At 33.2% G+C, this 14,993-nt stretch overlaps 1 protein-coding gene across 1 annotated transcript in view; it reads left to right on the top strand.

The window, feature by feature from the left end:
• LOC106458504 (zinc finger RNA-binding protein-like) overlaps nucleotides 1-14,993 on the top strand; it is a 93,666-nt gene that overhangs the window by 21,868 nt on the left and 56,805 nt on the right. The window contains exon 4 of the mRNA XM_013918025.2: nucleotides 9,882-10,004. Within this exon, the coding sequence (XP_013773479.1) occupies nucleotides 9,882-10,004 (123 nt within the window). The remainder of the gene's footprint in view (nucleotides 1-9,881; nucleotides 10,005-14,993) is intronic.

Raw genomic sequence — 14,993 nt, forward strand, 5'->3', positions numbered from 1 at the left:
GTTTCTGAATTAAGCTATTTCTGTTATATCACCAATATTTTTAATAAAAACAAACCTATTTAATCAACAGAAACTCTAAATTAAGAAACCTACAAATATTTTTCATGTTTTGATGTCTGTACATTTCATTTTATACTTTCAGTACATAGACTAACAACAATATTAGGTTATACTTTTGTTGCTAAGCAACATGACATAAAAGACATTGTTGGAATGTAGTGTTACCAAAATGCACTGATTTTCTATGTGTTAGAATTGTTAATATAACTGATATTTACCAATAATTATTCTATGAGTATGCTAGGAGTTCATTTCATTAATTATTTTAGTTTTAATTGGCTCAGAAAGAAATTTACTGATGTTTGACTGACTCGACTGGACTTTTCTGCTTCTTTGTCGGTCAAGCTTGACCTCACAAAACTTATTTATTTCAGCTATAAAATGTGAGGTTAGGCTATACTATGGGGTGGGGATTGTAGTACTTGCCCCATAATTTTTAACGAGCTATTCGCTAGCATACTCTTAAATTAAGGATTATTAGCTACAATTTTATGCTGTACTAATTGATATAATATAAACATAAAGTTGTTTAATTAAATTTTGAATACAAATAACACTGGGACATGTGCAGTAAAAGATGCCCATGTAAAGAGGGTTAAGAAACAGTAAAGTGAGCATTAAGACCAGACAGTCTTACATTTATGAGTATAGTAAATACTTTACTATTAATTTTACACATCCACAAAGAGGGTAGAGCTTAACTTATTAGTTCACTTAAGTTATTGATATTTTGTAACAAAATGTCTTGCCACTCATTAAGTAAATCATTGACAATTTTAACTTGCACTGTATGGTTATTAGAATTCTAAAACAACAATAAATCTTAGTTATTCTTACTTCTTTAGACTTTATACATACTGATGATACCTATTTGTAACTTTGGTATAAGGATGCCTCCTCTTTTTCTTTTATTCTCTATATAGTGTATACTGATAACATATTCCTCATAGTTCATCACTTTTCTTACATAAGGAGTTGTGTGACCTTATTAGACCCAGCTGCCAAAATGTTGTTCTCATCATATTTCGGTCCAAAAATAAAACTAGTGGACAAAATTGCTTAATATTTGACAAGTTTAAAAATTTGTAGTTTCAGAAAAATTAAATAATTTTTATATTTTGTAATATTTCTAATAAAAAATATTTTTTAGAAAAACTGTGCACCAATTTCAAATTAACCATTGGTGGAGTATAGTTTAAATTGAGCTCTTTTTAATGTCTATATACACTTGTGTCTCTAACTACATCTACATTGTAAATCTCAAGGCAAATTATAGAAGGTGGGCATGGCACCCATCAAGGGTGGAAAATTTATAGCTGTTTCCCAGACAAAACAGCTACAGACTTTAGAGATCACGTGTCAAGTAGGTCAGTCACACATACTTTACGTTTACATACTCGTGTACATTGCCAGCTTATGTGTCTAAGAATGAACTGCTGCCAAAGTCGAGATATTCCATAGCTCGTGGATCATGTGACAAGAAAACTGCAGTTTAAGTGTTTTTTGAAAGATTTCCTTTGAAACAAAGGAATTATAACTTAGATAACATAAAACTCAAAGTATAACATACATTATAATGTTAATTTCATTGATATATTGATAGTAAAGTGGTTTAATTAAATTTTGAATGTAACACAGTACCATATACAGAAAGGAATTTAGAAATGGCATGGGGGGCCATAGGGTTAATGGAGTATTATGTTTTTCTCTTGTTCTTTTCTGTAATATGTGTTTTATAAATGTCTCTTGTCTTGACCATGTGTGGATGAACAGGCAGCTTTTGTTTCTGTATAACATTCATTTCATTGTTACATATTTCTTTGTTTGTCCAGTATAAACTTGCTGGTTTCTTTGTATGATTTACAGGAGTTGTAGGTATTGTTCAGCCATGTTTGGTCATTATGTAAGATTTTGTTAAATTACCTGAAAAAAAAAAAAGAGTAAATATTACATCTGTTACCTATCCATTTGTATTGAAGAACTAAGGCTGACTTTTATATGTGTGTACCGTAGATATGTCACACCATGAGAGAGAGAGATAAAATACTTAAAGTAGGCTTTTATGATTTAGGTTGACTAAAGGTTTTAGCACATAGACTGAAGTGTTCTCTTCCTATAGAAGATTAAATACCAGTTTAACTGTTTAAATTATACTTACAACAGTATTATTTTTGGCTGTTTTTTGCTTGCTGCATTGTTCATTCTCATTGCTAATTGATTTCATTTGATTAATCAATTAGTACTGCATTCCTCAATTAAAAAAAAGAGTGGATAGCAAGTGCTCAACCAGTTGCCTTCTCTCTAGTCAGTAGTTCAAAGGGAAAAAAGAATGTTGGCAGGTCCTGCCTCATTATTGCAATTAAAACATAGAAAAAAAGGAGCTGGCAATAAATGCTACCTGTAGTTAGTGGTTAAATATTGAGGACAGTGGCAGATAACCTTAGTAGCTTTACCATAGCAAAGAAAGGACAAGCAAGGTTGTTGGCAATATTTCAGTTGGAATGACTGAAAATTAGATTAGTTGATTATTTTTCTGACAAATGATTTAACTCTTTCCATACGGGGGTCAGAAGATGAGATGTGGCTGACCTGGTAACTACAAAGTAAACATATAATTTAATATGTTCTGTGTATCCCCACAAAATTTGGCAGGCTTTCAATAAACATTACAAGTCTTTTCTACACAAAAATCTAATTTTTTTATGAATTACTTTTACTAAAGTCAGTGAATATATGGAATCAAAGTTTTGACTGCTCCGTGTGCAAAGTGATCTTCACGTTAAGATTAAAAATACTTGTCTTCACCTAAAAATTTTCAAATTTCATTTGTATAACCTCTAAGACCTCCTAAATAAATATCAAGCTTTTGTTTTAGCAAAACTTTATATTTTAACTGTTATTTTCTCTACCCTAACTCCATATAGACTTGGTCGATTTGACTGACCTTGTAACCATGATAAAAAATTATGAAATAAATCTAAATTACTTTTTCTTCTTTCTAGAATGATTGCAGATTGTAACAGGAAATTACAATGTTTTATCCTAAATAACTTAAGGCTTATAACAGTCTACATCTGAAGATACTTAATTTTATTGTTTTATTGCCCTTTGAACCATGTTTAACTAATATTTCTGCCACACAAGATGTAAATCACTTGTCAGATACATAGGTCACATTTCAATATTGAATAATGTAATGCACGAGCATAACTCATGAAGAATTTTTATTATTATTGTTATTTTTCATTATCTGACCTAATAAATTTCTACTTTTTACATTTAGCAATAAATAAAAATATACATGAAAAACAAGAAATATAGTACTTGTGTTTGATCTCTCATTTTTTTGCAGTCAATTGCCAAAAAAATTAATCCTACTTTTTTTGTAATGATGGTACTAGTACACTAAATAATTTTTGTTTACTTAGATAATGGACCTAACAACACAGAATAATTACATGCACAAAGCAAACAGTGTCCTATAACTATTATAATTTAACTGGCTTTCCAACTAAGGAAAGAGGGACTTTAATTAGTTCTCTTAGCTGCACTATCTGAACACTACAAGATAAATTTCAAACTGAAGATGAAATTGACAATACTCTGTACTGGAAACAATGGAGCATTATTTATGTCATCCAGTAGCTTAAAACATTGCCCTTCTGATATGATCTCTTACCTCCTCTCACAAAAGCTTTTTTGATTAGTACTGCCCTCTATCTGCACATATTTTTTGCTAGCCACTAGCCTTGTAACTCCCACTTCTTTCTGCATGTTTAAGTGCAAACAATAATAAAATTTGGACAGCCTTTTTCCCTCTCTTGAATATGTTTTTCAATAGCATGTCCTTCTCCTTTTGTTGACTTGATTAATCAGATATGTTTGATTTTGTCTTTGTCTCCTGTTTTCTATGCTTTTACCCTTACCCTCCTTGGGGATGAATCTTTGGGTCAGTTTCTGGTTTTTCCACCTTCACTGGATATTAGGATTCATGCTAGTCATTTTGGGGAACAGTTAGAGTGGGAATCAGTATGCCTCGTCCCCCATGTACATGGGTTGACAATGCTTTTGCTTTTCATCATGCCAATTACCACTACTTAGACTCACAAAATAGACTCGCAGTGAAATAACCTTTATAAAAACATTGAAAGAAATATTGGAAAAGCTACTACACATTTCTATAATAAAAACTAGTTTTATTAGGAATGTTTCTGGTAAATGCCCTTCATCAGGCATAGCTACTAAAAGTACACAGTATATAGAATTTTTAGAATTTATATGTAAATACACCTTTTTTACTGATGCTTCCCTTTCTGGTTGAGGAGCACATCTCGATGGTCAGGAAGTTTCAGGATGGTAGACTCTTACAGAATCCATTCTCCATATCAATAAATTAGAGATTCTTGCTGTTCAGTGAGCTGTTCTTCACTTCCTGCTATCTCTTTGGGGACAGGTGGTGGTGGTGCACTCAGACAATTTGATAATGGTGTCTTATATCTCCAAGTAAGGAGGCACCTGGTCGAGGAACATTTGTTTTTGGACATTATATTTTTTTTCATTGGGCCCACAGCCATCAAATTACTTTGCTGGTGTGTCATATTCCTAGTGTTATGAATCTGGTTATGGATTGGTTATCTAGAACCAACAAAGTGATCTTTGGATCCTGTCATTTTTAGGGAGTTATGTGCATGTTGGGTTTCTCCAATTGGTATGCATTTGCATCTGCATTTTGGGTCGCCTGTTCTTCACCTGCAGGCAGATGCAGTGGATGCTCTCAGCCAGAATTGAACTGATAGTGACCCATACGCTTATCCTCCTATTTGGTTTCTTCCTCATGTCATTTCTTTAGCTTTCAGACCACTCCTTGTTGGGTTCTGTTAGCGGCCCCATATTGGCTAGTTCAGATGTGGTTTTCACTTCTACGACGGCTATTGGTATCATAGCCAGTTCCTCTCCCTTTGTCTCTCGCACTTTTTCGTCAGCCTCACTCTGGCATGTGTCATCCTTCCCTATCTGCACTGCATCTTCACGTGTGGCTTTTGTCCAGTCTCACACCAGATGGTCCAGACTTTCCAGGTGTGTTGCCTCCTTGATTTTCCATCCTTCTTGGTGGTTTATCAGTGTAACTTGACAACATACCACTATTGGTCTCTGTGCCGGGGTTACCATCTTTCTCTACCTACCATTCATCACTTGGCTTTATAAAAGGGCCTCTCAGTTTCCTCTGTTGTGAGTTACAGGGTGGCTTTGTCTTCCACTCTTCAATTTACGTAATTGGTCTGTGTTCCAATCTTCTGTCCTGCCTATGTTATTTCTTTCATTCTCCATAGCTTGTCCTCCCTCTCCTGCTTCTCTCCCTGATTTGAACCTTAATGTACATGACACGCACTGCTCTCTTCCATGGTTTGTTTATTCATCGGAATTCTTTCATTTCATATGATCTTTCTCCCATTACCCTTATGGGTTGGATACGGTAGGTAATTGGCCTGGCATATTCTTCCCTTTGTCTGGATGATTGTCACCTTTTTCCCATCAGGTCTGTTACCTGACCATGTCCCTGTCTGCCAAATTCCTTCTTCCTTTGGAGGACATTATCAGTGCGGGTATGTGGACTACCCTGCATACCTTTATGTCTCATTACCTACATCACATGACTTTCATGCTCTTTGGGTTTCCGTTTATCTCCATTCGTCATTTTACATGCTTCTGTTTCTTTGTGATTGGTAAGTACTCAGTTTTTTTTTTCTTTTCCTTTAAGTTCTTTTATTCATACGTTATGGATCCCACTGTAATGAGTGGTACCTGACCAGGTATACTTAGTGTCAAATCTCCACTCTATGTCCTGTGACCATGATGACTATAATATTGGGGCATTTCCTACTGTGGACCTGATGTAAAATTCCAGATGCTGCCAGGTGTTGGTTGATTGATCCGTCTAGTGGTTATATATGCATCAATATCAAATATTATGCATGAGACAATATAACACATCAGAGGCTCATGTTACACACACCGTTGAGATGGGGTGTTCCATAGTACCAATTGTAGATACATCTTGTGGTCTTTTGCTTCATAAATATGTTCGTCTCAGACCGTACACTCATGGACTTGTATGGGTAAAGCAGATGGAGATTACTGCCCACCTTTGATGCTCCATGCTGTTAAGGCTCTTTTTACCACTATCCTGATGCACAATTCCAGATGCTGCCATGTGTTGGTTGATTGACTCTGTCAACGTGGTAGACCTACTTTTAAAAATAGGGTATCTTGGTCACCCAGTGCACTGCCTTCGTTGTTGCAGTCCTTCGGACTCTCCAGCACACTTCCCCCTTCTTCTAGTGGAGCATGGGAGTTCTTGCTACTTACCAGTTCCTGCTTGGGTGGTGGACCATAGAGGCCAGTCCTCCTGAATGAAGCACAATACCACACAGTTGAGAGTAGGGTGGTGGCATTCTGCTGGTGTCAATAGTGTGAGGTCATTCCTACCATGATCTGATGTACAATTTCTGAGTCTCCAGGAGTTGGTTGTAACACTCTGCCATATCTATCTATATATTGCAGTTTGCTCCTCTGGCTGAGATATTCTCATTCCTACCACCCGGATGTCGGTTCCTGGTTGGGTCAAGTGTTTGTTGGAGACAGTCCAGCCACATAAGTCCTCACATGTGTTTGGCTGGTTCCCTCATCCTACCATGGACTGAATTATAACTTCCTAAAGCTCCTAGGTTTTGAACTTGAGTTATTAACCCAAATTGATGTCTGTCTTCATCCTTCTACTGTCTGCTGGATATTGATTCCTGGTGGATCTGGTTTGTTTGAAGTTGGATGAAACACATGATTACCTGCATGTATAAGGCTGGCTTCCCTGTTTCCACCATGGACTGAATGTAAAATTCTCATTGTTGACAGGTATTGGACCGGAGATGAAAGCTCCTGTGCTCTTCTTACTTCCTACCATTTGCTGGATGTTGGTTCCTGATGAATCTGGTGTTGGTTGTGTGCACGAGTGGAGTCAGGTTCTTGGTACAAGTGTTTTTGAGGCGAGAGGTAGAGAACTGTCTTCCTACAGCAGACCTGATGTACAATTTCAGATGCTGCCAGGTGTTGATTTAGGTTGAACTGCCATTTAGGGTCTGTCACTCCATAGCCACTTGACACCTAAGGTTCCCTTTGCTGCTAGTAACATTTTAGGGACCCTCCATGTTTCCACCCTTTCAGTTTTGGCAACACATTGCTGTAGGGTGAAGAGTATACCTGGCTCAGAAGTGGTGTGGTCTCCCACTGGTATGACATTTTTAATTCCTTTCCACACCTCATGGTCTTTCTTTGGGCGCTTTCTCAAGGAGGTTCATATACTCACTGGCCCTCTACTTGTTCAGTGTGAGATTCTAACTTTTTATGAGTGACCTTGATTCACATTGTAAAAAACAATAATAAATATTCATCAACAATGGCTGAGGTCTGTTCAATCATATCTAAACCTGTCAGTCACCAAACAATCTTAAACCATGAAAAGTTTCATATTCTTACTTTTCCTTATGCTTAGTAGTTTTGTCCTCTCTTGATCAAATTCTAATGACGTCTCTTTTTAATCTTTCTAATTTCAAGAGGGATCCCTATTGTGACTGTATCAACATCATTTCTTGCAAATGATGAACCTTTCAATTACACTTGTCATACGACATTAGTATTGGGTCTATTACATTTTTAAACACTACATTCTTACTCTAGTCCAATAGGAAATTTCAGGAATTAGAATATTTTATAATAATAGTATTCTATCTACACTATGTTTTTCATATCCATTGCTGAATACATATTTTACTCAATCCAGATCTCTTCAGGCTGAATAAAGAATGTAGTTTTTAAAAATGTCATAGACCTAATACTAATGTCTTATGACAAGTGTAATTGTAATCAAACCTTTCATTTTTGCACTTTCAAATGAAACTAGAGTAAACATGACTTTTTGATATTCTCCCAATGTACACTGATTATAAACAGGTACTTATTAGTAAATTACTTTGCAAAAGACAATGGACTTTCATCAAAATTATGAAAGAAAGGGGGGGAAAAGAACAAATTTTTCATTGAAGATTTCTGTGGAAGAGGTGAACTAATAAGTAAATAAGTTGTATTGTTTGAAAAATAATACTAATTTATCTTTGAAAGGCAGTTTTAGTGTTTTTTATCTTTTGACAGATATTGTGATGACCAAAATAGCCACTGAATTTTGTATGATTGACTCCAGATTTTAAGGTTAAAATTTTGTTCATAAAATTGAAGACAGATTTTTTGTTAACAACTGCAAACAATGGATTTTTCATTAATTTGTCTTGAATCAGACTCGTCTACTATTCCAAGTTACCTGTAAAATATGTCAAAACTTAAATATTTTGAGAATTTTTGTTCTTTAGTATTTTTTCTTTAATATATATATATTTTAAATTAAAATGTGATAGTTGCAAAGAAAATGCATTTCATTGTGTCCTGGCTTGTTCCAGTGAGATTATATAACTACTCTTTATGAAATGGATTTAAAAGCAGGTTTTTATAATATTGGAAACCTAACTTATATAAATGCCAACAAAATTGAGCTGAATATGTTTAAGCCGTATAAAAGAGTTCTTTCAAGTTAAAGCCATTTATGTATTTGTTTGTACAGTTTTCTCTTTCTTTTTTCAAGTTGTTTAACTCTTTTCACGCTGGATAAATTATTGTGATAGATTTGAATGAGTTATTTTGTTGATGGCTTGCCAGGCCTAATGTTAAATGTTTAATTGAATATTTTCTCCATAAAAAATTACAATTACAAATGTGTCAAAATTAGGCTTCCTGCAATTCATTTGTAATCTGAAGCTACTTTTCTTAATGATTGTACTTACCAGCAAGTATAATAATGTGGTATTTCTTGTAAAAATGAACAACATTGTTTTATACAGCTTAATTTGAAAATATGGTCATTTCAAGTTGCAGATTAGGTCTTTTATGGTTCAATTAGCTATATATTTAGAGTAAACTAACTTTTAAAACAAATTATTTCTGCACAGCTATAATTAATTTCACATGTAAAAAAATAATAGTATTAAAGTGTACTTCATTTAGTCCAGTAACCAAACAAGTTTTATTTGTGAAATGCAATGTATGGTTAAAGAGATGGTTATATTGAGAAGTTCAAAATATAAAAGGTAGAACACGAGAAAACTGTTTTTTTTTTTTCAGTTTTAGAATGTTAATATATATTCTCAGTAAAATTTATTTTAAAACAGATTTATCATCATAGAAGACTTGTATATTTTTTTCTGTTTCATTCTAAAGTTTCATATAAGACCCCCAAAAATATAAATATATATATGTATAGGTAATGTTTAGGAAGTTGTAGGAACACAGGGTGTATTTTTCTTTTGGTAGGTGCCAACGTAGAACATAAGGTGTGATATTTAGGGAATTTTTAGTGATTTGTATTTACAAAATTCTAACATTGTTTTAAAGTGTTATAACAGTGGTTGATATAAGAATTTCTTTTAATGGTTTTATAACAACAGAATGGAGTTTGTCAGTTTCTTGTTAGAAGTTGATCCATAAGCAAATGTTTTGATTAGATAGTAGGTAATTTATTTTATTTCAGGTAGTTTATATGTTGAACCTTGTCACCTGGGTAAAGGATTTCAAAAATGCTGATTAAGTTTCTGTTATGAACATAGGGAATAATGTCTTTAGGATGCCGTGTATGTATTGGTTAACCAGAAAAGAAAGAGAGAAAATGTGAGGGAGTAAATACCATAAACATTCCAGGATTTTATACCACCTTTCTTATCCAGGTATGACCTCCAACATTGTTTATGGATACAGCAGTGGTACTACTGCATATGCTGGAGTCAAGAATAAAACCGTATTCAATAAAAGCCCTCGTGCTGGAAACAACTTTGTGCAGTCATTAGTGAGTGAGTATTGAGAAAAATGGCAGTTTTCCCCGAGGGCAACCGCATGACAAATAAAATTAATATTATATTATAGTTTCGGTTTAAAGCCAGAGCAGTGAGGCTTGTTAATTTTTTCATAACAAATTTTTGGCTTTTTCAGATCATCCTGTGAAATAGCAATATTCAGTGAAAGAAAACATAAAAATGTATTACTGTACTGGGTGTGTTAAGCATTATTTTGAATGGCTTTAAAGCAGCTGCAGTCTTTCAACTTGAGTGTGAATGATCTTGACTGAAGAAATTCAAGGAAGTAATAAATTTCACCTAGTCTGTGTCTGTATGTGTGTGCTTGTTAACAAGTTTGATGAAATCTAGAGTCAGTAAGACTCCTTTTTTTCACATAAATTTTACTATAATTTTTCCGAGAGATGTCCTTCAGTTACTCTTGGATACTTTTTTAACAGTAAGAATTGTGCTACTTTTGTATCAGTTGTACCAAGAAAAAGTTAATAAGAGTAACCCAATGTGAATGTACTTGTGCCTAGTTTCAGCTTTGTTTATGGAATTAATGAATTTTCAGTACATACTTTTTCCTTCCTTTTTTATATAATACTGAGTTTCTATTTGTCTCATGATATGGAAAATATCAGTAGACAAGAAAGAACATCCTTGCTATCACTGTAATACCTTCATGTTCAGGTTGATTTTTTGATGTAAATGTCATTCTCAGATAAAATGATTTAATAATGCAAACCATTGTTACTGTGTGAGTGAAAAAATAGTTGTGTTTTAATGCAATAGTGATAGAAGTAGATTTATTGCAAATGTAAGGAAAAAGCTTACTCTTATCAAATTAACTAGAGGTAAGTACAAGTATTAAATATTTATTGCTCAAATGCTCCATAAATATATAATTTTCAAATATCTTAGGAAGTATGATAGCTCATTTATAAATGTTCTGTGACTTTCATTGACAAATAGTGTGCCGTTATATTTTGTGTAAGTGCAAATAGAAGGATAGGCATCTTTCTGATGCTGTATGTTTGTTGTATGTTTTAGTGTTTCCTTGTATATACATGTTTAGTGTAGCTTTTAAAAAGTATTGTTCATTTCATGCTTAAAATGTCATATTTTATATATTTTGTTGCTTTAGCAATATAACAGTTGTACTTCAGAACAAATTGCTTATTTGATAGGGTATATAGAAACATATCCAAGTGGACTTACCTATTATATTTAAAACTAAGAGCAATGAAGATTTTAAACTTACATTTGCAAAAGCCAAATAAAAATGTGTGGTTCTGTAACCCAATCCTGCTCTTTGAAAAAAGATGCAGATTTTACAAAACCTAGGACACCATGTTGTCACTGTTTTTGGTTTCTCTGCACTGCATTGTTCAAAATGAAGGACAGGTGGAAGCTGGTTTGTTCATCCATCCTCTGCCTTTGCTGGTCACTTGTAATCATGATGTGCCTTTTATTACTAGGCTGTGAGAACCTCTTGCAATGTCCAAATGCAAGGGTGTTTATTTTAAGTAAATATTCTCAAATTAACATAATTCGTATACATTCTGCCATCTTCTGTTGTTGCAAGATAGCTACAACAAGCATTGGATAGTTGAAATAATGGAAACTGGTGACAATCGGATAAACTAATTGATTCTTTTCATTACATTAATTAAGTTAATCACAATTTCAATTAATCAGTTATTTTGTGAGACACTAATGAAAGTAATTTATGATCATAGGCTTATTGATTATGTAAGGAGCACTATTCACTGAACTAGGCTTGCTTGTTAATAGTGACTTTGGATGTTGCATTTATACTTTTTAGTAGTGGTAATCAGATTTCACTAATTTTATTGTATGATAGTGTATGATGACTTGTCAGTGTTACAGAGGCTTGTCTTTCATTGATGTTTTGAAGTTCTCACCTTAATTGGTGTATTGGTTTGCCAGTGTACTCATTGCGTTAGATTAACTTTTTTCTTCAATTGAATCCTGAAGAAGGTGTATACATACCAGCTGGTATGTTGATTTGTTATGGCTTTTGAAAACTGCATTATTCCTTGAATAGCCTGGTGGTAAGGTTTAAGCCACCTTTAAACTGGCATTAATAAGAATTGATAATATATAACAGTCACAGTATTTCAAACACAGACACTTCAAACACATGGCATGAAAACTATGGAACCTTTTAAAATATAATTTTGTTTTTAAAAATAAATTTATGGTTTATAATAAACTAAAACCAGTATATAATATAACTATTTACTACTACATTATGTATGGCCCACATATTCATTGACCTAAAAGCCAGTTTTTATACATATGTGATAGTAGGCCTAGTTATGTCATGTGTTAGGCCATTTGTTTAATAGAAATTGTGCAATAAAAAATGATCTGAAGTATTGTAAATGTCCTCCTTTTACTAATTTAAGTACATGTGCTCATGTTTTTGCCCTTGCTTGAGGGCGAAGTGACATACCAGCATTCACCATGGCTTCGAGTTACAAAACGTGGGAGTTAATGTAAACTGCAAAGGAAATTACTTCAGTACAGTAGATAAATATGGATGATTTAAACTCATTAAACTAACCTATTGCTTTTCCATGGTATTTAAATAATAATAAACCATTACTAACACAAAAAACAAAAGCTTTACTTAGACTCAAGGCACCTTGAGACATAGTAAGAAATTTTGTAAATTTACAATCTGTTGTAACTAGCCAAGGAAAGGATGGAGCTCTGTGGTAGCTAAATTGTGAGAAAGAAAATAATACAAGGTTTCAGATGATATATTTATGATTCTGTTAGCTTCAAAAACTTAAAAATTATAAAATGAAACATTCAGATAGTTGAATTGTACAGTTCTTGACATCACCTTCAAAAATTTACTTTTCAAACTATTTGAACTAAACATAAGCCTCAAATTAGTGAAAACTTACAAATTTGTAGTTCATTTTCATCCACTGACAAGTTTTCTTTGCAGGTGAGAAACTTAAAGATTTCCACCACCTCAATAATAATTACAATAGGGCATAAATAGAAAATTAGGGCTAGGAGTTTACATTTTTTTAAATCAATTCACCCAAAACATATGTTAGTAAAGCTTACATCTTAAGAAAATTTAAAACCTTAACATATCATTTATGATTTTATTTTGGAGTTAATTAGAGGATATAGATTGCACATAAAGTTTTAATAGTCTATGTTTTCATTTTACCTATATAAAAAATCTGAGATACTAGTCCATAAAGAGTTAAACTTATGTTTGCAGTTACTCCAAATGCACTTTGAAAGATCTCTCAAGTAGGGATAGAAGGTGGTGCAACTATATCATACAATTAGCCTGATGTCCATCTTATATTTTTTGGCAAGCTAAAAAAATAATGAACCAATTCAAACACCCTATTATAATTTATTTCTGGAAATTAATACATAAGAGAGAACGATTCATCCAGAGTGGTGGAGATGCTAGCTTACAACAGTTAGAATTACTGTCTACTTCACATTCTAGACGGAGCAGTTTACTACAGCTGTTTTTAGATAATTTTCAAAAGTACAATAGCTTCCTACTCATTTAGAAAACATCACCTAGAAGAAAGGCATGTAGCTGGTATAATAAGTTGACAGATACCCTGTGTTTTGTGCATTATGAAAATATGCTTGTTAAAATTATCATATGCCATTTGCAAACAATTTTATTCTTAAGTACTTCAGTTTTTATTCAAAGTTCAGAGAAAAGTAAAAATATCAAGAGGCATCACTGAAAGTATTAGTTATTTTTTTATTAATCCACAAATTAAAAAATGTCTGATTATCTTGTGAAAATGAGTGAAACTGCAATATTGTCACTTTAAACCAGTGGTTCCCAACCGTTGGTCCACCAAGGACCCCTTTTATTACCATTTTTTACCCCCACGGACCCCATGTTTTTGAAGGATTCCGCCTACCCAACAAACTGTTTTTATTAACTACTAATTAATTTGTTCTCCCACTTTTCACTATCAAATAAAAGACATATATAACTGAGTGTGCAATTAAAAAGAACATCAGTATTAAAAAACTTACTTGTTTAATTAGATGGTATTACCTACCTGGACCCCAGATTGGAAACCACTTCTTTAGACCATTTCCAATAACAACACCCTCCTTCAAATACATTTAAGAAAGAAAAATTTAAGCTGCTGCATTCTACATGAACATGAATGAATACATTGGTGAAATAGCAAGTCCAGTTAAGATTAATATCTAAGATAATCAGTGTCACATAAGACAGTAAAACAAGCAATTCAAATGTTACGTTGTATGCCAGACAAGAGAATCACCATATACAGTAAAAATATACAAAATAATATTCCAGTAGTAACTTTTAAAGAAAAGGGAATTACAGAAGCCTTTCCACATCCAACAGCTAAGAAACCTCTAAACAAATTGAGGATTGAAAATTGCTAACCCTAATCACCACTAGTGGGAGCATAAATTTAACTTTCGAAGTCACTATTAACGAGCAAGCCCAGTTCAATGAATAATATTTCCACTCCCTGTTCCTAAGATCCTAGGTTTGTAATCCAACTAACAGTGTTTCTTAACATTAGCAGTAGAATATTGGCCAAAATTTAACTATAGAGTATCTTAAAAGTTAGATTTGTTAGACAATTATTTAGAGCAAAAGGAAAAGAAACCAACCTGGCAAGATAAGTCAAGCATAGGTCTCTAAAAAATGTCAACTACGTTCTGTGATCACATCAGTTACCAAAAATTACTTACAATGCATAATTATACATGATACACCATTTAATGTATATCTGAAATGCAGATACAACATCAAAGGTACTATAAATTTAATAGAATATTAATTTAAATTACTTTGTAATGAATGTAGGTGTGCAACAAATATGACAAAATACTGTAGAATAATTTATCCACTGAAACTATTATTTATAAATAAACTTTTAAAAAAATGTGATGTATTAATTTATGGCAGATTTCTTCAGAAAGTGTGAC

Source organism: Limulus polyphemus, unplaced genomic scaffold, assembly GCF_000517525.1.
Source record: "Limulus polyphemus unplaced genomic scaffold, Limulus_polyphemus-2.1.2 Scaffold477, whole genome shotgun sequence".
In the NCBI taxonomy this organism is placed as follows: Eukaryota; Metazoa; Arthropoda; class Merostomata; order Xiphosura; family Limulidae; genus Limulus; species Limulus polyphemus.